The sequence below is a fragment of the Xyrauchen texanus genome, chromosome 14 (assembly GCF_025860055.1).
Source record: "Xyrauchen texanus isolate HMW12.3.18 chromosome 14, RBS_HiC_50CHRs, whole genome shotgun sequence".
Lineage (NCBI taxonomy): Eukaryota > Metazoa > Chordata > Actinopteri > Cypriniformes > Catostomidae > Xyrauchen > Xyrauchen texanus.
In genome coordinates this window covers 31,926,173-31,952,035 of record NC_068289.1, presented here as the reverse complement: position 1 = coordinate 31,952,035, position 25,863 = coordinate 31,926,173, and the positions used below count along the sequence as shown (strand labels likewise).

General features: G+C 37.3%; 1 protein-coding gene across 4 annotated transcripts; it reads left to right on the top strand.

Annotated features, from left to right (window-relative positions):
* The first annotated feature begins 891 nt into the window (after window positions 1-891).
* ildr2 (immunoglobulin-like domain containing receptor 2) lies at window positions 892-24,293 on the top strand. Of its 4 annotated transcripts, XM_052142803.1 has the most exons (10): window positions 892-1,000; window positions 4,818-5,147; window positions 8,310-8,429; window positions 14,830-14,886; window positions 16,531-16,677; window positions 17,800-17,967; window positions 18,775-18,888; window positions 19,889-20,087; window positions 21,383-22,043; window positions 22,998-24,293. In XM_052142803.1, the coding sequence occupies exons 1-10, from the start codon at window positions 955-957 to the stop codon at window positions 23,031-23,033; spliced, it is 1,878 nt and encodes a 625-aa protein (XP_051998763.1). In that variant the 5' UTR covers window positions 892-954; the 3' UTR covers window positions 23,034-24,293. The 4 variants fall into 4 exon arrangements, with proteins under 4 accessions (XP_051998763.1, XP_051998764.1, XP_051998766.1 ...); XM_052142804.1 differs by lacking the exon at window positions 14,830-14,886; XM_052142806.1 differs by lacking the exon at window positions 18,775-18,888.
* The last annotated feature ends 1,570 nt before the right edge of the window (window positions 24,294-25,863 follow it).

Sequence of the window (25,863 nt, the reverse complement as noted above, 5' to 3'; positions counted from 1 at the left end):
GCTCTAGGTGGGTCACGTGGTGAGTTGTGCGTTGATGGCGTGAAGCCTCCACACGCTCTATGTCTCTGTGGTAACGTGATCAACTAGCCACGTGATAATATGCGTGGGTTGACGGTCTTTGAAGCGGAGGCAACTGAGATTTGTCCTCAGCCACCCAGATTGTGGTGAGTCACTACGCCACCACGAGGACTTAGAGCACATTGGGAACTGGGCATTCCAAATTGGGGAGAAAAAGGGGAGAAAAAATGTAATAATCAAAGTTACAAATACATACTTGGAAGTTCAAATAGTCCATTCAAAAACTCTTGGTTCAAAAATCAAAGGGAGCACGTGCCCCCTCAGCCTGAATGGGCTTGACGCCTCTGATGAGGACATTAAATCAGCTTATTAGGGCATTTTAAAATCATAATCTTGAGTCATGAAAATGACTGGAAGTTATTAACAGAACAGTTATGCTTTGACACCATTTGTAAAATAAATAAATAAATCTGTAAAAAAAACATAATCATTTCTATCACTGTAACTGTGTCTCATTTCTATTAATTTTTAAAAGGTGTTTTTGGAAGAGTAGAAAGCTTATTATTATTATTATTATTAGCAAATGCATTCTTATTGCTTAAAATAGTATTGCAATATTTTTCATGACGCATCCACGTTAAAGTCTCAGTGGGGTGTTATGTAAAGTGGTCTCTAAAGTGCTTTGTCATTAGTCTCATTGAGTATAAGCTATTTTCAAGGTTACAAAAAATTATATTTTCAAACCAGCAACAGCTGTTTAGCTAATTTTAATATGTTGTTTGTGATTGGTTGTGATTTTCAAAGTTGTGTTTCTACCCTTTGGGAAAGTGGTACATTCCGCTCACTCATTGTGACCAGCGCAGCGGCGATGAAACGAGTAACAGTCCAGGAGAAGATGGACTAGATACCTGGAAAACTAAACCAAGAAACTGGACAATGGTTTTATTACACGGTCTTTGGATTCTAGTAATGCTACATTCACGTGAGTTTTGATTTTTTTTGCCGTTTTATCGCGATATAGAAATATATGCAGGCGGTATAAAGAACTAAAGCGGCTAAGAACTGCAACAGGTTGAGCTAGAGTCTTTAGCCCGGCTGTATTTATAGATTGATCACGGGTCAACGCAACGCTTTTGACTATAATCCATTTACATTGACATCTGACAATGCATGTGCAACTGAAATGTTTTTATTTTTTTATTAGATTTTTTAACAACTTTAATTTCATTAGCAATTTCTTATAAATTAATATCTTTAAGGATAGTCTACTGTGTTGGGCACATTTAATTGTAAAACGAGTCTTATATTGAAGAACAGTGTTAATAACTTTATCTACTTTATCTTGATAATTGATTATGAAGATTATCAAATATCTTCATTATTGATCATTGTTAATAATAGAGTGGCTACACGCGTATAATGTAGAAGAACGAATCCACAACTTGATGATAGCGTTCCTTTAAACATACTTGTTGAATTTTGAAACTACTGTATTTAACATCTTAAAGTTTTTGTCGTGGGAGAGAATTGTGGGAAGTGCTGCTGGAATGTGTGTCAGAGAGTGAAGTTGCATTGTGTCAGTTCTGAGACAACACACCATAGGATGGTTGTTTTATTAGAATTTCAGTGGCAAGTTTCATAAGGTAAATTAGACAGTAATTGTGTGTAAATTTGCATAAATATGCTAGGTAAATGTTGTTTTAAGCTAGTAAATAATACTAATTGCAATAGCTATTAATTGTAATATTATCCAATACGCCTCCCTGTAATTATTAATGAACACATGAAACAAATTAATTTGTTTTATAAGTGTCAGCTATTCATTAACATATATCGTCAATAAAGTGGGGTGCTTGTAACGGCTTGGTTTAAATCTCTTAAAGCTAATTGGATGTTCATGGTTGACTGAGTCATTCAGTGTATCTTATTGGTGGGACCTACATTTCCCCCTCCTGCACTAAGTCTTGGTGGGTGGGGGTTCACTATAATGCAAACAATGAGTCCAACAGGCAACAGACAGGACAAAAGGAGTACCCACAGCTTCCCTAAAATGAGTATCATAGAATAGAATCCAGAATTTCCCCGAATGGAGATCATTCGGGCTTGGAGATCAGGCTCAGGAAGTTGCGCTATTTCCTGAAAGGCAAGAATGCATGACTTCCAGTTGTATACTGTATTTTTATGTAGTGTTCTCCACCCTGTTGAGAAATAGGGTAATCACAAATCTCTGAGTTTGTGGGAGAGACCTCCTCCCTACTTGGACTCAACTTGCTATCTCCCATTTTTCTAAGAAGTTCCTCAGGGTATTTCGTTTTCTCCACCCTACCCCAAACATTCTGTCCTACCCACTGAGATGTCTCTCCAAAAATGACAACCCCAACCATTCTACACCCCCTACACAGCATGGAATTTAACTTTTCTTTACTCATCCATCCCATCTCTCTCTATCTCTCTCTCTCTCTCTCTCACACACACACACACACACACACACACACACCAGCAGATCCTCCACTCGGGTGCTTCTCTGATTTTGTCCAGCTTGCTGTTCCATAATCTCCCACACATGGCTGGACAAACACACTCTTTCATGGTTAGGCACACAAACACACACACCCTTAAATGCTCTGACTGACCAGTTCCAGATGTTTTTGGGGCATTTGTGTTTTCAGGTCATCTCCTCTCTTTCTTTTTCAATCTCTAGCTGATAGAGTGAGTGCCCGATGGAATGGCGTGACTAAGCATTCTTGATGAGAGGCACTGAGCAAAATTAGGGTTTTGTTTGATCCACAGGTTGGTCATGTCTAGTCTGAGAAAGGGCTTTGGGTAATGATCACATGCCTGTCTCTGACCCGGTGGAATGTACCATTAGACTTAAGGCTCTCAAACACCATAATACTAATTATGAACAGGTCATTACAGCTGTTGCTCACTGTATCTTGGAATTTGCATGACTAGTTGATGGGTGTGTTTGCTGTTTACTTTTCTGCTCTCACCACATATCAATAGGTTTTCTGTTTCCTCCTAATGCTAACTGTCCCAATGATTCTATAAAAGCCATTATGAATTTGCAACACAGCGGTAGCTTTTGCAAATATTATCTTAACTAACTGTTTGGTGCTGAAAGAATGTAACCATGCTACTGTCACTCAGCAATGGGTGAATTTTTTTATTTTTATTGTTTTTTACAACTATGGGCTGTGTGAAGTTTTAAAATTAAACTCCCTTAAAACACTTTCAAACTTACTAGTTTATTTAAACTAGTTTATTAAAATGAATATCCAACAGGGGATATCATTTGGATATTATTGAAATTGACGCACAATAAAAATTGAGTCTCAAATGGAGTCATCTCCAGTAACTTCTGTGGCAGAAAATTAGTGGCAGAATTGCTGGTCGTGGTGGAAATGATTTACATTTACATTTGTTTAGATTATTAAAGATAGCAAATCTGTAAGGTAATACAATAAATCTAAAAGGTACAACACGGTTAAAGGCATACCTTAAGGAAAATTATATTTTTTTCTCATCAAAAACTTTATCAAGATTGAAAAAAAAATTTTTTTTATTGATTATTGATGGAGCAACATCATTAGCGTGAAAAGAAAATTCATTATTTTTAAAAAGGTGGTGAGGGTGTTGGGGGTAACCTCCTCATGGTTGCTATAATGTGGTTCTCGCTCTCGGTGGGGCACATGCTGAGTTGTGTGTGGATGCCGCTGAGAATAGCATGAGCCTCCACAGGCACTTGGTCTCCACGGTAACGTGCTCAACAAGTCACATGATAAGATGCGTGGATTGACTGTCTCAGAAGCGTAGGCAACTGGGATACATTCTCCACCATCCGGATGGATTAGGGAGAAAAGGACTGTGAGGGAGATTTTTACCCCACACACTTGGGGTAAAAAGGCCCCACATTTTAACCTAAGGGGATTAAAGTGAAATTATGTAAATATAGGGACAATAGTTATCAGGTTTTTTCAAGAGTTATACATTTATTATGCTTATTTAAAATAAGCACTTCAGAAAAGGGTTAACCATTTCCTGTTAATTACAATCACATTTGGCATTGCATAACATCTCATGTATTTTATAAACAATTTAATCTACATTGTAATTGGATCAGTAAATGTGAGCCCACTTTGAAAAATCTATTCTAGAAAACAAATCTCATCGCCCAACTTAAGAAAAACAATGTATTTTAAGGGGCCGTCAACAGGGGGGCTTTTACCCCAAAAACTATCCTTTCGCTTATTGGAGAGTTATTAAAACATATTTGACTTAATCACCTTAAAAAAAACTGAAAATGATAAATAAGTATTTAGTCTAAAAATAAGTGTGATCATTTCAGGTTTTCTCATTAGCAACAGTAAAAAATGATAAAAAATCAAACTTTGGACACTGCACGAAATGATCTCATGAATTGGGGATATATTCTTGCAGTGTACTTTGGCAAACAGGTGTTAAGGAAAGTACTGTGGTAGTCTTTGTTGTTATTTAGTGTTTTAGGAGAAAATCAAATCAAATGTGCCTTTAACCCAGTTGTTCCCTGCAAAAAAGGCTTTGAAAAGTTGCCACCAGAATAAACAATGGCAGTTTTTAATGTGACCTTCATATAACAAAATAATACAAAAAAGTTCGTTTTTCAAAAAATTAACCCCCTGTGCCATAAAACTGCCCATAAAGGTGAAGAAACACCCAATAAAGTTTATTGTGCTATCTCAATATATGTCTCATCTCCCTTTCTCTCTCTCTCTCTCTCTCTCTCTCTCTCTCTCTCTCTCTCTCTCTCTTTGTCACAGTGCAAAGTTGCAATGGTGTACAGGTTATTGTGAAAGATGAGAAGAAGTTTGCCATGCTGTTCTCCTCCATCGTTCTTCCATGTCATTACACCACCCATTCTACTCAAACTGCCGTGGTGCAATGGTGGTATAAGTCCTACTGTACAGACCGCACTCGGGATTCCTTCACCTTTTCTGAGACCCTGGGGGTCCACGTCTCTGATCTGGGAGCGACATCTCATCTGGACTGCTCTGACAAGGGCCGCACAGTTCGCATAGTGGCTTCTGGACAGGGAGCTTCCATGACCTTAGCAGAACACTACAAAGGAAGAGACATCTCCATCATCAACAGTAATGTGTCTCTAAAGTATTTTACAAATGTTTTTTTAGCTGTAGAAGCTTTAGGTGGACGAAAGGTGATTTTCTGTCCGTTATCGGGCAGAATATTTTAATGAATCAAATACTAACCTTGTAAAATTTATAGTGGTTGCAAAGGAAGAAGTGGCACATTAAAATGATAGCATTAGTCATTTGGAATGTATAAATATCAAACTTAATGATTTAGAGGGGGGAACTTTCATGGTTATTTATTTACTAGTAAATTCAACAGGTTAGTCTCAAACACAGTGTCAGCAGGTCACAATTTCATGAAGTCAATTTATTCCATTTATGGAGCTAGAGTTGCTCTTAAAGGTATTAGGACACCTAAGCCGCTTTAGAAAAAAATGAATTTATTTTAAGGTATTAAAGGAAAATTGCAGGTTCATCACATCCTCAAAAATTAATGTTGACTTGCCCCTCCAAAATCTGGGTTACAGTGAGGCACTTACAATGGAAGTGAATGGGGCCAATCTATAAACATTAAAATACTCACTGTTTTAAACGTATAGCCACAAGACATAAACAATATGTGTGTTAACATGATTTTAGTGGGATAAAATTGCTTACTAACCTTTTCTGTGTAAAATTATAGCCAATTGTACAACTTTGGTGCCATGACGATATAATGTCAACAAACCCTAAAACGAAAAATTATGATTTAACAACTTTAAAGCTCATACGATACATGCGTTCTAACAAAATAATTAATGTAAAAGTGTGCAAATGTGCCCCATTTACTTCCATTGCAAGTGCCACTTTTTAACTTTGCTTATTGCTTTTTTTTTTTTAAAGAAAAAGATGGATGAGTCTAATTGTTTTTTGCATTAATCATCATTATGACACAAATGCTGCCGATTGAGCTTAACTTGTATTAACCAAGTTGCATTTATTTAAGTAATTAAAATAAATAAAACAAGCACACGTTAAAAAAATATATTTTACAAAACTAAGTTTATTAGTTTCAAAATAATAAAACAATAGATCTTCTGCTCAAAATGAAGCCAAAAAGCATTCCCTTTCATGGTTATCAAACTTGGTGGAACATAACTACATTTTCTCTTCTCTTCTACTTTGTATATCCGCTTAAAATTACCTTGGTATGAGTTGGTTAAAAGTAATTACAAAATGGCTAAGAAAAAAGTTTATTTTGAGAAAATATCATAATTTAGCATAATTTGTTTACAAATTCCCCATGGTTTGATAATTTTTTGATTTAATGCTATTAAATGAGTATATATTTTTTTAATTGTAGCTTAAGGATGTACATACTTTTTGGGTCCTCTGTTTAACAAAATCAACATTCATTACATTATTATTGAATTTGAGCATCCTCTGTGCTCAGGTCTACAATTTTGTGTGTATTCCACCTCCCCCCTGAGAAAACCCAGGCGATTGTTCTGTGTTTTCCTGTTCCTTAAATAAAGCTGTTTTTTCTAGGTTGCACAATGGTCAGGGGGCCGGACCTCATAAAGCTCTCACAAAACACCCCCTCTGCTTTCCTTATCAAACGCAAACACACTCTCCTCTGACTTTAGCAACAAAGTTCTCCCTCCTCCATTCACCTCTCCACAAAACAACAATTGTTCAGACAAAATATTACAGATAGATTACAAGTATGAATGATGTGTTGTTCTTACTGAATTTGTGTGAAAGTACTTTGTATAACCCTTTTTAGGCTTTTGTTTTTACTTTCCCAGCACTAATATTGTTTTATTATTTTCTTTAAATCTACTTCTGCTTCATTTGTGTATAAAAAAAAATATATATTAATCAAAAAAAAATAAATAAATAAATAAAAATATATATATATATATATATATATATATATATATATATATATATATATATATATATATAAAAACACTGAAAAAGTTACACGCTTTAGCTTTAAATGTGATGTATGTAATTTATTTAAATGTTAAAATACTTTCTCCTATCCCAGCTTACTTAGCTATAATTTTCCAGTGTTTGTTTGGAGCAACCCGCTTAGACCCGCCCCAACAACGTTACTCAACCAGTGGCATGAGCTGGGGGCGGGACTATCTGATTGCTCTGTTTGTTTGAGCATCCTGACCAGCCAGACACTGCAACATTGACCCAGTCAGTGGCGTGAGTTTGGGGATTGTTATCTCTTTGTTCCACCAGTGGAAGACGAGTGGATTGTTCTGGAAACCTGTTTGAAATCAAATTTATAGTGGCAGAGATATCTGAGATACTGATAATCTGAGATACTGAGGTGACAAAAACTATTGATGAAAATATATAATTTGTAGCGAACACACACACACAAGATGAGACAGTCACAATGTCGGATGAAACTGCTTTATTAATAGAAAGCAGGCAAAAGTACATAACAGGGTAAATCCAGAGGGAGAATCGTCGAGGGAAGCGTAGGGTCAAAAGCCGGGGAATCAAAGTATCGTAAGGGGCAAATCCGGGAGAGAGTGGTAAACGAGAGCGGGAGGTCGAAGCCGGGAAAACAGTTAACAATTAGGGCGAAGAACTAGACGGGACTAGCGGGATCAAAGACAGGGGAACAAGGGGAGCTGGCAAGCTAAGGGGTAAACAAGAGGAGGGCAGAACTAGACGAGACTAGCGGGGGGCAAAGATACGGGAAACTAAACACAATAACCAACACCCGTGCAGCGAAAGGGTGGTGATATATATAGGGGAAGGTGCAGGTGTAAACAATGAAAGGTGATGAGATGAGTGCAGGTGAAACTAATGTGCAGGAGGATTGGAAGCGCGTGAGAAACTCGAGGAAGGGAGATTGCCTACGAGCATGTGGGCGAGAAGGAGCAAAGTGGGCGTGAGGGCTCGAGCGAGCAAAAAGAGCATGAAAAGCTCGAGGGGGCGGAGTGAGGGAGTGTGCGTGTGTGTGCTAGATGATGCGGGAAGAAGCAGAGGAGCGGGGTTCGTGACATAATTGATTTTAATTACTGTAATGCCCAATGTATAACTCTTTTCTATTTAAGTAAAATTTTTCATATTTTTTTAGTTGTTAAAAAAAAATACTTATCAGACCAAAATAATCTGATCAAATCAAATATTCGCAAACCAACTAATAGAAGGTTAATTATGGGTTTTTAGGTTATGATTCTAATAAGAAGTGTAATATGTTCTGGTGTTCAGAAGCAGACCTGCACATTGGACAGCTGCAGTGGGGAGACAGCGGTGTGTACTTCTGTAAAGTGACCATTTCTGATGACCTGGAAGGGAAAAATGAAGGCCAGGTGGAGCTGCTGGTGCAGGGTGAGTCTCACAACAATACATCCTCCTCAAACACCAGAAAAGTCAACACCGCAAACGTCAGTTGGTGTCTCTATACAGCGTAAGCTGGTTTGCTGGTCTTAGCTGGCCTCCCAACCTGATCAGGCTGGTCTGTTTGGTTCGTTTTATAGGGTTCTTGGGCACTTTTCTGCTTGGAGACCAGATAGACCATCTTTGATTGGTTTTAGGTGGTTTATTTTAGCAGGGTAATATGGTTTTGGAAAAGACAGAACTGTTAAAATTACACAAAACGGTGTCAGTGAGTGCCACAACATTTCTCTTGTTGTAAAGCCTTGATTTCCAAAAACTTTTGTTTGTGTGTGTGTGTGTGTGTGTATGTGTGTATATGTGTGTATGCTCTGTTATTGTGTCTGAATGATTGTTCATGCCAATCCCTGTCCGAATTCCTGAGTGCTCTTACAAGCGCTACCATGGTGACAACCAAACGGCGCATGCCTCTCGACAGGGCTCAGATCCTTAATAAGAGAATCTATTGTTCATTTGTGCCCCAGTAGATCAGGACAACCTCACATATTCTACACATCCTGGACAGGACCACTGCAGAGACACACAATTTGTTTGGTGCCGACCCTTACGGCATAAGTCAGCTGGAAAGGAAAGTCAGACGCCTCATGCCAGACAAAGGCTAAAAAACTGGCAGTTATTGACGTGGGCAATATAAGCCACGTCTTAAGCCGTTTCCATAGGAACAAAGGGGTTTTCAGGGGCCAGAGGATGCCAGGGCCTCTAAAACAGAACTGTGTGTGGTGTAGAGGGGGAAACCCCATAAGGAGAGAGAGGAACAGAGAGAAAAAAAGAGTTAGAGCTAATCTTAGACAGGAGGATCAGTCAGAGTCACAGCAAGCCACTCCTGTCCCCCTGAGTAATCAAGATTTAATTGGTTTACAAAGCGAAAGGAATATGTACGGATCCTGCCCTGTTGCCTTAAATCTGGGGCATTTGGTGGTTGTGAGTTCGAAATTGAACCAGACTTTGAACCTTCTATTCCATCACACTTTCTGTCTAGTAATTTCTTTACTTTCAGTTTAGCATTTGCTTTCAGTTTCCCTCATGTTCACATTCCCTCTACCTCTAGCGTGAGCTCTCTGTACTCTCAGATTTCAGTTGGTTTAATGAGGGTAACAGGGGATCTGATAGCAGTACATGCACAGCAGAGAGGTGGATACTATTTTTCTTCATCCTGTCTGTCAGCTCAGCACTTCCTGTCACTCAGGGATTGCCATGACAGTGTTCAGATTTGTTTATGGCACACTCATGTTTGGTGATGGGTTTAGAAAAACTTGTGGCTTTTTGTGAAGACCTGTAAAATATTATTGTGTGCACATTATTTTAATAGAATATTAAAAAAATTTTATATATAAGATTTTTTAATAGAATATTCTGGAAATTTGATATATTTGCGGACTTTAAAATGCATCTTTTGATTTCAAGCTCACATTGATGTTTTTCCTTCATAAAAAGGGGGCGGTTTGGTGTGCTTTCCTTTATTTGTTATTGCAATATACAAAACACAAAGCTAGCCACAAAAGCTGGGTTTCCATCCATGTACTTTTATGTTTATTTTCGGATATCGCATGATAACTGCTGGACGGAAACCCCAAGATGCAAAAAAAAAATCTAGAAAATGCAAATAAAAATAAGAAAATGCACATAAACTATGATGTATACACATTTAATAAATTCACTCCTATTGAATTTATTAGGAATACAAGTAATAAAAAGTAATGAATTAATTCAGATTAATTCATAACTGGACTAATCCAAAGCCTGCATAGAATTTGCAGAGCAAGTAAGTCGAATACAAACTTGAACTGTGCTGAAGAGCAGGTTTTATTGACACTTTTGAAAAATATATTTTATATTCCGTAGATGTAGGAAAAGACATAAGGAAGGTGGAACGCACACACATAGTGCTCCCATAGCTGGGTGACATGCTGTTGCTCTCAAACATGAGGCACAGTTCGTCTAGAGTGTTTTGTCAGTTTGATCTGGCAACAATTGTCCCAGAAGTGATGATTTTGTTCTTTTGAACTCATCGGATGGAAACATGGTTTTAGTCGCATATTGTTTTTGTGATATTATGGATTTGCGCATATAATACATTTGCAACTTGGATGGAAAAATAGCTAAAGTTAGATCAATATTAGACCATAAACATACTCTACGCAAGTACAAAAAACAGATGCGAAGGCTTAGCCTATGCATTGCAAGAGCACGGTCCCAGACTGATTAAACAGTTAATTCGGTGACAAGAGTTTGAAAGTTCTGCTGTTGAAATCAAAATTTTAACCACTGCCCCCGGTGGCCAAAGCTGGAAGTGCTGTTGACCAGTTTTCGGGTGACATGTCCACAGGGTGGTGCCAAAAGCAAGTTTTTAGTTGTAAATGATGTAAAAGAGTCTATAGGATTGGATTTTTTTCTAACTCTACCCCCTAACCCTAACCCCAACCCTTTACCTAATCATCAGTGGCACTTACCATTGTTAATGTAAACACAATTACTTTCCAAGTGATCCGAGCCTGTGTCTTAAAATGAATACAATTACTTCCTGCTTTTCCATGAGACCAGAACTCGTGTCTAGGATATTGCTTGCACAACACACTATCAGTAGCACCACAGAGAAAAGGTAAACATGCTTGAATTGATGCAAAATATGGGGGATGGCGCTTGTCAGTAATTCAGCTGAATGGGGATAATTTCAGGCTACATGAACATTTAGAAGCAGCATGTCAATTTCAAGTGTGATCTTGTTGGCGGTCCTGTTGTCCTTTATTAACATGCGTTCTTGTGATAGAGTCACCTTCAGATCTCTATGCTTTTTCATTTAGGAAAGTAGCTATAAACATGTCTATAGTTCAACTAACTTTAACTTGCTTCTTTTCAAACTGTGCTAAACTATTACATTATCTGAAAGAGAAAACTGACTGTAGAAGAAGACAGGTTAAACAAATGGATGCTAGCATAACACTAATAAGATTGCATATGATTGCATTGCATTTAAGAATGCAACAGGACATGAAATTTAGCTTGTGTAGCTAGAATGTGTGCATTCACTTACTTGCATTGAATTTTGAGCATCAGATTGAACATTGAGGTCAGTTTAGGTGGTGAGAATGCTTTTTATTTTTGGCAGTGTGCCAGGTATTGACAAAGTCTATACTCAGTGTAAAATATGACTGTATATGTAAGGCCACCCCTTTATTTCTCACTCAGGGAAGATGTTTGTTGGAAGGTGATTGGACAGTGCTCTGGGAAACTCTTCAATTCCAAACAATGCCAACACTGTTTCCGTGGTGATTGTGTACCCTTGCCCCCTTTCAGGATGGCTAATGAGGTTGTGTGAATAAATAGTCTCCCATATTTCTCTACTGTCTCCCATCAAAGCCCCTCCACCACGTCTCTTTTCCCACTCTCAGTTTGTGCAGTATGGAGAACCTGATCTGTTGCTTAGTCCAAATATAAATACAGTACGAATGGACACATCAGTATAAGCATATGCCCTGGGTACCAGCAGCATGTCGACATATCGTTACTGTCAGACAAGAGATCTTCAACAAACTGTTGTCTTCTAATTTTATACATCTCTACTGTATGTGTCATTTGTATTTGTAAACATATTTGTTGGTGCACAGATGATTTACTAATTATATACTGTAATTAGTAACTGTATCAAACCATTGATAATATACATGAAGTTAAATTGGAAGCATTTTCTACTTTGGTAATTACTTTGGTAATTTGCAAGCATATATTGCATGGTCATATGCTGTAATGTAGTAAAACACTACAGAAACACAGCACTGGCCTAAAATTAGTTGCTCCTCCAGAGAGGAGTTTAACCTCTTTGCCTTATTCCTCTTATACTTATTCCTCCTTTTTCTTTATATCTATGTGTCTTTGAATGGAATCATGTACCTATGCACATACATTACCAGTCAAAAGTTTGGGCAAACGCACTCAAATTTTATTATTACTATTTTTTACATTTTAGAATAAAAGTAAAGTCAGAAAAACTAAATAATGCAAATTTAATGATGAGAATTATAACATAGTTTAAACAAATAAAAAATATATACATTATTTTAAATTCTTCAATTTAGCCACATTTTTTTAAGATTACACTTCTACACTCTGAGCATTCCCTCAAACAATTTCATGAGGAGCCACTTAAGATGCATTTCACTAGCAAAGACCACGCGAAGATGAAGGATTTTTATTGAATGGTCATGTTTGGATGAAATAGGGAATTGAAGGGATGAGTTAGAAGGGGAGTTTAGAGACTTGAGGAAAGTGAGGGGGGTGGTTGAAGGGATGAGTTAGAAGGGGAGGGTTGGGTGGGGTCGAAAAACTGAGACAAACGGACCTGAGGAAGTTGGTTCGGTATAAGTGCGTTGACGGGCGGTAGCTGATTGGTTGAGGCGTGGTCGACTCCCTGAACTTTAACTTCATTTTAAGCATTTAAGCATAAGCCTATTTTGATCGTAAGATTTTTTAAGGGATAGTTAACACAAACACAATTATGATTCTCTCATCATTTACGCACCCTCATGCCATTCAAGATGTGTAAGACTTTCTTTCTTCGGCTGAACTGAACAAAGTCTTTTAGAAGAATATTTGAGCTCTTATTTGAGTATTTTATTTGAGATACTTATCATATCGGTTCTGAAGACATGGATTTAACCACTGGAGTCTTGTGGATTACTTTTACGCTGACTCTATGTGGTTTTTAGAGCTAAAAATCTTTGTTTGTGTTCAGCAAAAGAAAGATAGTCATACATATCTCTGAATGCATGAGGGTGAGTAATTCATGAAAGAATTTTAATTTTCTGGTGAACTATCCCTATAAGATAATGAGAACTGTAATGGCAATCTAGTGCACCCAAAGTTTTGACTGGCAGAGTATATACAGCTCTGGAAAAAATTAAGAGACTACTGCAAAATTATCAGTTTCTCTGGATTGACTATTTATAGTTATGTGTTTGAGTAAAATTAACATTTTCTTTTTATTCTATAAAGTACTGACAAAATTTCTCCCAAATTCCAAATAAAAATATTGTCATTTAGAGCATTTATTTGCAGAAAATGGTCAAAATAACATAAAATATGCAGTGTTTTCAGACCTCGAATAATGCAAAGAAAACAAGTTCATATTCATTTTTAAACAAAACGCTAATGTTTTTACTTAGATAGAGTTCAGAAATCAATATTTGGGGGAATAATGCTGATTTTCAATCAGTTTTCACACGTCTTGACATGCTCTCTACCAATCTTTCACATTGCTGTTGGGTGACTTTATGGCAATTCTGGCACAAGTAACTCAGCTTTGTTTGATGGCTTGTGGCCATCCATCTTCCTCTTGATCTCATTCCAGAGGTTATCAATTGGGTCAGGTCTGGAGATTGAGGTGGCCATGACAGGGTCTTGAGCCGGTGGTCCTCCATTCACACCTAGATTGACCTGGCTGTGTGGCATGGAGCATTGTCCTGCTGGAAAAAAAAACATCTTTAGAGTTGGGGAACATTGTCAGAGCAGAAGGAAGCTATTTTTGTTCTAGGATTACCTTGTACATGGATTGATTTATGCGTCCTTCAGAAAGATGAATCTGCCCGATTCCAGCCTTGCTAAAGCACTCCTAGTTCAACACCAATCCTCCACCAAATTTCACAGTGAATGCGAGACACTGTGGCTTGAAGGCCTCTCCAGGTCTCTGTCTAACCATTAGATGACCAGGTGGAGGATCTGTGATGATCTGGGGGTGCATCAGCAAGGCTGGAATCGGCAGATTTGTGTTAATGAAGGACGCATGAATCAAGCCACGTACAAAGTTATCCTGGAACAAAAATAGCTTCCTTCTGCTCTGACAATAGAAAAACTTGCTTCCTTGTTCCTCAACTCTGGGGATTGTTTTTTCCAGCAGGACAATGCTCCATGCCACACAGCCAGGTCTCCCACATTCACAATCAAGGTGTGGATCGAGGACCACCGGATCAAGACCCTGTCATGGCCAGCCCAATCTCCAGACCTGAACCCATCAAAAACCTCTGGAATGTGATCAAGAGGAAGATGCATGGCCACAAGCCATCCGTGCACAAGCCATTTTCACACATTATTAAAATGCTCTGATTAAACCCACAAGCCCTTATTTCTCATGAAGCATTGTTTCTCTGAAACATTGTACTACTTGATTTAGTCTAAACAGGAAAAAAAGTCCACAAATCAGCTTTCATTTGACACTTTTGAGTAAACCGCAGCCACTAACAGAGTAACACACACATGCCTTTGCCCACTGGCCCTAAACTTTAAACTTTTTCACCTTTCTGCCTCCTGCTGCTGTTCATGTCTGATCTTCTCCCTTCTCCAGGTAGGACAGGTGTGCTGGATGACATCCTGCCTGAGTTTGATTTGGAGATTATGCCAGGTATGCCTGCCATACCACTGCTGTCCTCTTCCTTCTTCCTTTCCAATGGGTGCTTTCACACAAGTCTTCTTTAACTCACCTGCTTCATCCTCTGCTCCAGTCAACACACTCCAATCAACACATTTCTGATCTACTCCCTTTTGAAACCACAAAATTATATAGATACTTTTCTGGACAAAAAGACCTTGATTGTTAAATTAATACAATACATTACAATATTGCATTTCTCCCTAATCAAAATAACTCATTATGTTACATTGTTACTTTTTATGAACTGCAACAAATTAGCAACTTTTGGGTAATTTTTTCTCACCGTCAGTTGGCTGGGGCTTTCTCTTTTCTGGAAAGGTAGCACTATGCTTAGCTAGCTGTGCTCCTGAAAGTTTGTATACAACAAATCTACACCTGTAAACGGTGCACTGATTGCAGTTTTGTTGATTATAATGAAAGCATTATAGTTTTGCTTCATGCGTTGCATCATGCCGCTCACTTGCACCATTGATTCTGTGTCATACTGAACACTGCGTTGGCCAAGATGACTATGTTAAGTGAAAGGGTTTTCAGTTGTATTTTTCAGTAATTAAATTGAAACTTTATTGAAGTTTTAGTTTGACTAGGGCATAATTAAAACTACTTTATTTGTTACTTTCAAAAAACAAAAGGATTACGTGAAGTACCAGCTTTGCCTCACAAGCCAAGTTTCCTGACACATTTTTATGTGTCACTCTTCATTCTTACATCACATTGGTCCAATTCAAGTGAATGGTGACCAGACCTTTGAAACTCCAAAAATCACATAAAGGCCACATAAAAGTTGTCCATAAGACTTCAGTGGTTAAATCCATATATTCAGAAGTGATATGATAAGTGTGGGTAAGAAACAGATCATTATTTAAGTCCTTTTTGTTTAACCGAAAATCTCCACTTTCACCTCAAATTGTGAATGTGAAAATGGAGATTGGTAGTTTAAAAAAAAGACTTAAATTTGACCTATTTCTCACTCACCCACATTTATAATTTCACTTCTGAATATATGGATTTAAACACCAGAGTTTTATGGACTACTTTTATGTGGCATTTATGAGATTTTTTAAGCTTCAAAGGTCTGGCCACCATTCACTTGTATTGTACAAGTACTTTACTTGTAACACGTTACCCCCAACATGTCTTAATATCAATAACACAAGTCAACGTCCTATATTGCTACTGTGCTGTATATGATATATGTGATGTATAATTATGAACATTCTTAAGAATGAAGAGTATCTGCATCTTGGTCTGCAATGTATGCTGTTGGAATTTGAAGATCACACCCAGAGGAAGTTCATCATTAGGCCTGTAGAGAGCCCAGATAAGAGGGTCTGAATCATACCCACTTTCCCTTGTGGCTGGTCATGAGGCTTTACATCCTGTGAGCAAAAATTATTTCAGGACAAGATTACCTCCAGGATCTGCTTTCCAGCTTTGCCTCACAAACAAAGTTTCCTGACACATTTTTATGTGTCACTCTTCATTCTTAGTTCACATCCTGATAGTCCCTATGTTCTCATGGAGGACGTGACATCCAATTTTGGATAAATGTGATATATCATTTCACCAGCCAGTGTTTTTAAAGAGACGTTTCCTTTCTTGTTTCCCTCTTAGAGTGGGTATTTGTGGGAGTTGTCGTGATAGGCAGCGTCCTCTTCCTGTTGTTGGTTGGGATCTGCTGGTGTCAGTGTTGCCCTCACTCCTGTTGCTGTTATATACGCTGCTGCTGCTGTCCAGATACATGCTGCTGTCCAAAACACTGTGAGTACACATGCCCAAACACACTGAGACTTCTAGAGAAAATGCTTCTATTTTGTAGTTTTTTCCCAATCTAAATTTATCATAATTTTCTTAGCCTCATGCCATCCCAGCTGTGTATGAATTTCTTTCTTCTGCTGAACACAAACAAAGATTTTTAGAAGTATATCTCAGCACCTTTGGTCCTTACAATACAAGTGGATGGTGACCAGACCTTTGAAGCTTCAAAAATCACATAAAGGCCACATAAAAGTTGTCCATAAGAATTCAGTGGTTAAATCCATATATTCAGAAGTGGTATGATAAGTGTCGGTAAGAAACAGATCATTATTTAAGTCCTTTTTTGTTTAACCAAAAATCTCCACTTTCACTTTCACCTCAAATTCTGAATTTGAAAATGGAGATTGATAGTAAAAAACTACTTAAATTTGATACATTTCTCACTCACCCACATTTATAATTTAACTTCTGAAGATATGGATTTAAATACCAGAGTTTTATGGACTCATTTTATGTGGCCTTTATGTGATTTTTGAAGCTTCAAAGGTCTGGCCACCATTCACTTGTATTGTATGGACCAATAGAGCTGAAATTTTCTTCAAAAAATATTTGTTTGTGTTCAGCAGAAGAAAGAAATTCAGAAATTTTAAGTGAATTTTCATATTTTGGTGAACTATCCCTTTAATGACAGCATGCACTCGAGCTGGCACGGACTCCACTAGTTTGTAAAAAACCTGATGATCCATGTTAACCCAGCATGATTTGAAAATGTTTCAAAGAGCATCTTGTGCACTTCAGTGGACACAAGTAAATGCTGTACCTTTTGTACAAAAGGCTTCACAAAGGCAATGCCACCAATTTGCTTATTTGGTTAGTGACCTAGAAAAAGCGCAAAATCTCAATGTTGCTTACTCATTTTACATGAACGCTTCTTTGATTTAAATTGGTCAAAATCCTAAAACTTGAGATTTGACATGGTTATAAATATAAATGAATATGGGAGATTTTTAATTCCAGATGTGGTCTCAGACTTTTGGCACACCTTTGTACACATATTACACTCACAATCACAGACAATCTGGCTAAAGTTTACTTTTCTTTGTTTTGTTTGTTTGTTTGTTTCAGTATATGAAGCTGGGAAGATGGCAAAGAACAGCCAACCTCCTCAGATTGCCATGTATCAACCTTTTTATGTTCATGGTGTTCCTGTGGTTCCTTCAGCCGCACCACCATCTCTCATTGAACCCAAGTTGACTGCAGTGCCTCCTTCTGTAGAAAACAACATAGCTGGTGGTAAGTGCATAGGAATGCTGCTGTTCCCATTCATCCATGCAAAAACGTGTGAAATGTAATTTTGAATATTTTAATGCATTCTTTGACCACATCTGTCTAGTGCTAGTGAAAAGGCATCTGCATGTGATTCAACAACTTGCATATATATGCATCATCTAACTTAAATCAAACTCTACTGAAATTCTCTTCAGCTTGTAACTTTCATCGTCATGCTAAAAAATGCAGGCCTCAAGGTCCATCCTGTGCAGGGTATTTGAAATGTAGAGACACTGTTGTTCGATGAGACTAAAGAGCTATTTCTGTATTTGAGTATGTTTGAGAGCTTGAGCTATTAACTGCAGACAAAAAAGAGACAGAAAGCTTTAAAAAAATTTAAGAGACTAACTTTGAACCAAGATTGTTGGTATAGTAATGGAAGTGTTACTAATGTTTTCTTATGTTTTCTATGAGAGAACAAAAACTTTTTTTTGTACATGAACAATTTTAGCATTTATCCCCTTTTGTACGGGTCAATGGTTTTGCGCTGAATTACTGTTAGTGGTATGTGAATAAAATGCAGGGTTTTGCACTGAACTACTGCATACTTTAGTGCCGCAATTGTTTAGTGAATCCTCCCCACAATTCTCTAATAATTTAAATACCTTATGGTGTTTATTTTTGACAATATATGCAGTATTGCAGATTGGTTGTGCATGCCTATGAAAAGGAGTATTGTGTGAGTGTCCTGAGTGTGTATTAACCTGTGCAAACAGTCTATGGTAACATGGACAAATTAGCAACACACAGATTACGTGTGTGTGTCCACAGTGCGCAGTGGCTATCGTCTCCAGGCCAGTCAGGGTCAGGATGCTATGAAGGTTGTGTACTACGTAGAGAGGGACCTGGCACAGTTCCACCCTACCAAGGGGGCCGGCCGTCCATGTAAGCCTGTATGCAGTCAGCATGTTTCTGTACACTGTGTTTGAATCAGGGAGTTTATGTGTGTGAAACAGGACGGCTGTAAGTTTAGTAAGTGTAATACAGTAGTTAAATAGAAATCTATGAAACAAGGATCACCTGAAACACCTGATGACATTTAATTAATATCATTATCATCATCTTCATCATAAGTTGTCATAAATGCTAAAAGGTATATTTTACCCAACAGTAAAAAAAATCTGCCATCTCATGTCGTCCAAAACTTGTCTGATTTTCATTCTTCTGGAATACAGAAGGAAAATTATTTAGGAAAATGTCCATGCTGTTTTATTCCCAAAGAAGATGTAGAACTGGGGCTCCAAAAATGACATAAAAGTTCCATAACAAAAGTTGTCCAAATGAATTTTGCTCTATATTCCAAGTCTTCTGAAGTCATACATGTGAATGAGATTTAACTGCTAGGGTAGAAGACAAGATGTTCAGTGAATAACAACTTAAATTTCTGTCCCTGCCTCACACAAAGTTTATGTATGGCTTTAGATGTCTAGCTCATGGTTTTCTGGCCACAATCCATTTGTTGTATAGATCAGAGAAACCTGGATATTCTGTTGTATTTTGTGTTCCATAGAATTAATCAAATGTGTTTTGAATGACATAAGGTGGGTAGGTGATGTCAAATGTTTCATTTTGGAGTGAACTGTCACTTTAAGGCAAGGGATTAGTTTACATTCTGTAACAGAGTGAAATCTTTCAGCATGTTTATGGAACTGCCTTCTACATCTATCTGAAAATACATCTAAAGTGACTGTGCATGTTACTTGACCTTGTCTGTGAATTCATAATATGCTAACAAGGTTCATCCTTTCTGCCATAACACTAAATTATATACTATTTTTAATGCAGGCTATAGACAGTGAGACTGTGTTTGTATTATTTACATGGGTGTGATTGTATCAGAATGACAGAACCTCAAGTCTCCATAACAATGCTATTGTGTCAGCAGCTGGCAGCCTATCAGAACTGAGCTCTCTGCATGATGGTGATGTAGACTTCAGGCAGACCTATCGGCAAGTCCAGAGGAAGGCACTGCCTCCCATCATCGACCACACTGACGAGTCTCGTCTCAGAGCAGCATCGATTGGCCATGCGCTCCGCCCTTCACATTATCGGAGTAATCACTCTGTGGACGAGGATGAGAACAGGTACAATTTCAGTGTGTGTGTGTGGATGCCAGTAACCTGGCATAATATTTTAGCATATTAGACAAATTATTAATAGTTTGGCTGTAGCTTGTAGATATAGGGTGTGTTCCAAAACCTAGTGAGCTGCCTCACTGCCTACATAGGCAGCTGCCTTCTAAGGCAGCATCCTAACAGACATGGTACGTCTAGACACTGTTGAACACACAAATTTGTGCATCATAAAAATCGAGAAACTTGACTCCCAATTTATTTTTATGAAGCATAAAAATACATAACACAAATATTTGGGTGTTTTAAGTTTGAATTGTTTTGTGTTGTATTATTTTGAAAAAAAAAAAATGTTATCTGTTGAATGAATTCAAAGTAAATTTATCAATAAACATTTCTCTCACTTCGTCCGCCACCTTGGATTATATTTTTTTAGTGAAGTCATCACAAGTTTTCTGGGATTGCATGGTCTATGAAGGATACATACCATGCTGTTGTTCAATTTGAATCATGTAGTTACATCTAAATTAACTGGTTAAGTGTAGAAAATATTATTTAACTCACTGAAGCTTGACACAGCGGAATAAGGATGACAGAGCACAGGTGTCTCGAGACATTTTTCAAAGGGAAAGTTCACCCAAAAATTCTCTCAACATTTACTCACCCTCATGCCATCCCAGATTATATAAGTAGTCCATAAGACTCCTTTGGTAAAATCCATATCTTCAGAAGCGATATGATGAGGTGTGGGTGAGAAACAGATTCACATTAAGTCCTTTTTACCATAAATCACCACTTTCACTTTTTAAATGTATAAGTGGAAAGTTTATAGTGAAACATGACTTAAATATTGATCTGTTTTTATCCACACTTAAAAAGTCACTTCAGAAGAAATTTATTTTACCACTGGAGTTTAATGGACTACTTTTATGTTGCCTTAATGTGATTTTTGGAGCTTCAAAGGTCTGGTCACCATTCACTTGCATTTTAAAGACCAACAGAACTGAGGTGTTCTTCTAAACATCTAAATTAAAACAATACCTTTAAAATTTTTATATAATTTGAATTATGGTAACATTTAAGTAAAAAATATGAATTTAGTTTTTCAGCCTTGTTGACAGCCCTAATTGCCATTTTTTACAGTATAGGAGGCAGCATAATACATTTGCTTACCATTTGGAACAGCCTCTGCATCCAGAGCCCACATATGATGCCTTAAAAATGCTGCCTACTAAAAGCTCACTAGGTTTTGAAGCAAATCTATAGTGTCTAGTGTGTACTAATAATATCATGGGCTATTTGTGCAGATGGAACTGCCGCTCGGAGCACCTGCCCCGCAAAGCCTTTGATGCCAGGGGGCGCACAGTGTCACTAGATGAACTGGAAGAGTTTGCGATGTCGTATGGCCCACACGGTCGTCAAAGAGGTGACTTTCGTGGACCTCAGCGAGACTTCGAAAGGGGCCCAAGGCCACGGGACCATTACACGTTATTCCGAGATGGCCCACGTTGTTCTCGTGATGACGACGATGATGACTGCCGTCGTCGAGGCTCGCCACCTTCCTCGCGTAAAAGGCACGACAATGGCGACATTGAGCGTTACGCTGCTCGTCAAAGGTCATATGATGAAACCTACCTAAACAGTCTGCTGGAGCGCAAGGCCAGGTGTAATGGAGAAAGGGGTGGGAGGACCGACAATGACAGTGACACACCCTCAAAAGGCAGTTCTAAAAAGAGCAGTGACTGTTACAATAGCAGGTCACCTAGCAACCGGCCTGAAGAGGATGATCCTTTACCTCCATACTGTGAGAGGGAGGTGGAGAGGTTTAGAACTGAAAAGCATATAGGGAGGGAACGCTACAGGACTGCTGATCCTGCCATGTGCCCTTTTTCTTATACGCGTCCACCACAAGGGTTGTCCCACACACTACAGGAGCGCAGGGAGGACAGGGACAAACCCAGGCAATTGGTGAGTTACTTATGAACATCTGGGCTGGAGTTATTGTATATTATTTCTGTAAATTAAAGGGTGGACCAAAGAGTGCTAACTTAAAAGATTTGAAGACAGCTCTTTCTTCAAGCCTCAGAAGACAAGACTGAGATGCCACTAAGATGTCAAGTCCAAAACATTAATGAGCACAAACCCAAGAAAGGTTCCATGCTTGAAAACCAGCTGTACCTCACAATTTCACAAACAAGAAGTATTTCAGAGCTCACCAACTATAACAGAGGAGTGTGCTCCATCCATGTTTTTCATGAGTTATATATGAAAGTGCTGAAAGTCCTAGCATCTCTCATTCCTAACATCAGTTTAAAAAATAGAAATCACATTCTTGTTGCATTCTTGGCCGAGCAGTTAGTGCATTGGCTCTGACACATTGAGTCATGATGCTCATGCAGAGGCGATTGTATCAATTAAAGTGGTAAAAAGGCCAAAAATTGTATCTCATTCCAAAATGTTTAGATTTCCAGAGAAATCTCAATCTTACAGCCGTAAATGAGGCAGCATCTAGACTCACTGTTGACATTATGATGTTCATTACCTGATTTGATACACTAAATAGAAATTCCTGTATGTATACCTGTATGAATATCTGATTTTTGTACTTTCATTTGTCTACATATTTCCAAAGAGTGACTCAAAAATATAGCCAAGAACTGAAATTATGTTAATTGTATGTTATCTATTTTGAATGCTGAAACGTGTATCTTATACTTTATACGAATGTGTATAAATAAGAGTCTGCTTTGAATGATAAAAAATCCAGTTTTCTGTTTACTCTGTTTTCCTTACTTTATGTGCCATAAATAACATCACTAACTCTAATGGGCTTTTATTACTGCATCAGACTGCTGCACTAACAACGCATCAGCAAACATGCTAAGTAGTGTCTAATGTGTGGCTCTTGGTGTTTTTTAACAGACCACTCATCTAAGCAGAGACTCTCTAATTGTGTGACACCATCAGACTGAGCTGACATCATACTAATAACATCCCCATCAAGCAACAGGGAAATCCACCAGACACCAAACATCAATCAGTCAGCAAAGCACATATTATGCTTGGGAACCTATGCTGGTTAAGAGCAAGAACGTGAATGGTCGTGTTTGTGTGAGTCTGTACCTCTTATAAAGACTACCACAACACTATAAGTCAGTGAAATACAGTTTGGTCAAAGAGGACTTTAAAATGTTTAAATGATATTTAAAAATAACTTTAATTATTCTCTTTAGCTGTTTTCTGAACATTCCTTAATATTTGTATGTCTTATGTACTTTAATTGGACACTGTCTCTGATGTTTCAAAATTGTCATGGCCTTTGTTTGCACTGTTGTACTGTAAATTTCTGTGTCAGTGTTAATAGTCTGCTCTCAAGGGAAGTATGGAATGATTGTGCTTTAAATGTGCCATTTATTTGTATTTCACTGTTTTGAAATAATGATTTTGATATGAACACTTGCTGTGTGTTTATTTTCACTAGTATGATTGATAACCTTTGTGTATTCTTGACAACATATATTTTGTTCCGTATCACCTATATTAATGTAAACTATGAACATGAACACTTACCACATTGCTCTTTCTTCAACATACATAAGAATACAAATAGGATTTTTTTCTTAATATACAGACCCAAAGCCAAGCAGGAAATGGGACAGACACAGTAAAAGTAAGAATTCTTCTTTCCAGGATGAGATTACAATACCAGGAAACACTGCAGGTGTTTATGTTTAGCTCTCTGGATATCTGTATCCCTTTACAGTTCTCACACACTCTTACATTTTTTTAAAGTTAATTAAATACATTATTAATAATAAAATATTAAAAGTTAATACCTTAATGATAATTAACTATCCATTATAAATTGACAAAGTCTTATGACAAATTGTAATAATTTGGCGAAATCGTAAGATATCGTTCAACCTTAATCAACAACTAATCAACAAACAGAGTCTCAAATCGATGCAAGGCATCGTATTTTAGCTAGCCTCCTTTCCAACATTTTATTTTAAGAAAGAAAACATCTTTGAACAACTTTGGTTATTCATTCAATATTTATTTATGCAATACAATTATGTCAAAAACCTGCAATACGCTTCCCTTCTTTCTTGGCACACATAATTTATTTACATTTCCTGTTAAAATCATGGTAAGGTTTAGGGTTTGGGAAAGAGGGTAGACTTTAAAGTTAGTTTTATGTTTGGGTTAGGGGCTAAATGTAGGGAAAATCATAATAACTACGTTTGTTGGTTGTTTATTTTTCTCTATGAGAGAGAGTAAACGGACTGTTTGAGGAGAACATTATTAAGATTATTTTGTCTTCCACAAATTCAAATTACAGCATATGGGTTTTGAATGACATGACGGCAAATAAATTATGACAAAATTTTCATTTTGGAGATAACTTTTCTTTTAAAAAGGACACTTGTTGAAAAAGGCCTAAAGACAGTTGCAGTAGGACTTAAAGGAATGTGTTCAGTTTCTATTTTATCCTTGCAAATCAGTTTCAGATTTCAGATTTTTTTTACTGTAAATATGGGGACAGATTCAATCAAATTTCAGCAAAAGTGTCAGTGTGAAAAAAGAAATACTTATTAATCAACCAAATGTAACATTGCTGCAGCAAAGCATGATCTGGAAACAACGTACCTGGCCTCACACTGTTACTTGCAGATGTGATAATATATCTAACGATTTTTATTTATTTTATAAATAATTTTATAGTAATTTGTAAAATGTTTTTATTATTATTTACAGACCCTATACTGTCAAGACATGTCTGAATGCGCAAGATAAATGCACATAAAGATTTTTCAGCTTCGTTGTAATGGTTGAACAAAATTTATAATGTTTAAAGCAACCTTTTTGTGGTCATAAGATAGTTGTTGTCAAGGATTATTAGAATGATCAGAATTTAACACATCTAAAATTTCATATAGTGTGAAGCTCAAACTGACATTGATGGTGTTTTGATAGTTAAAAACAGGCCTCAGTTCAGATTTGTTACAGATGCTCTCTTATATGGCACTTAAGAGAGCATCTGTCATGGCTTCAGAACACTTAGAAGTTTTTTTAAGATATGGTAGCTGTGCAAATAATCTAAATTACATGCATACAACATAATGAGAGGAAGTTGTACAAAGAACACATCTATGCTTGTCTTAAGGGCTTTATCATATATATATATATATATATATTATTCTTGATCTTTGTTTCAACCACACACAACAACTAAAAGCACTATAACAAACAAACACACACACACACACACACACACACACAACTCAAGTAGTAGGGACCCCACCTTAAGACTGGAATGAACCCGAGCACTGTGTGCACCGATGTATAATACCATGGTATTTACATGCTACTCAAATTTACAAACCATGCAATTCTAATGGTACTTTTTGGTACTTAAAGTGTAGTCATGCAGGTTACTACTAGTGTTTTGATACTCTTTTGGATGGAAAATTTGTTGAATTAACCTTTGGTCGTCAAAACAAAATTAAAAATACAGTATAAAAATGTCCATGCCAACTGCCATAATAATATTATATATTAATATTATTTTCCACTTTCAGTGAGTTGATTTTTTTAACCAACATCAGTCCTGATCATATCTACTACATATTCATTCATTTTCAGGATTTTAACCCTTTAAATACCAGTTTGTTTACATAATGCCACACACACACACAAATTTCTCAATACACACATACAAAACACACTCTGACATACATGCCAACAAACCCACACAATTTTAGCTGCATTATTTATTAAATTGGCC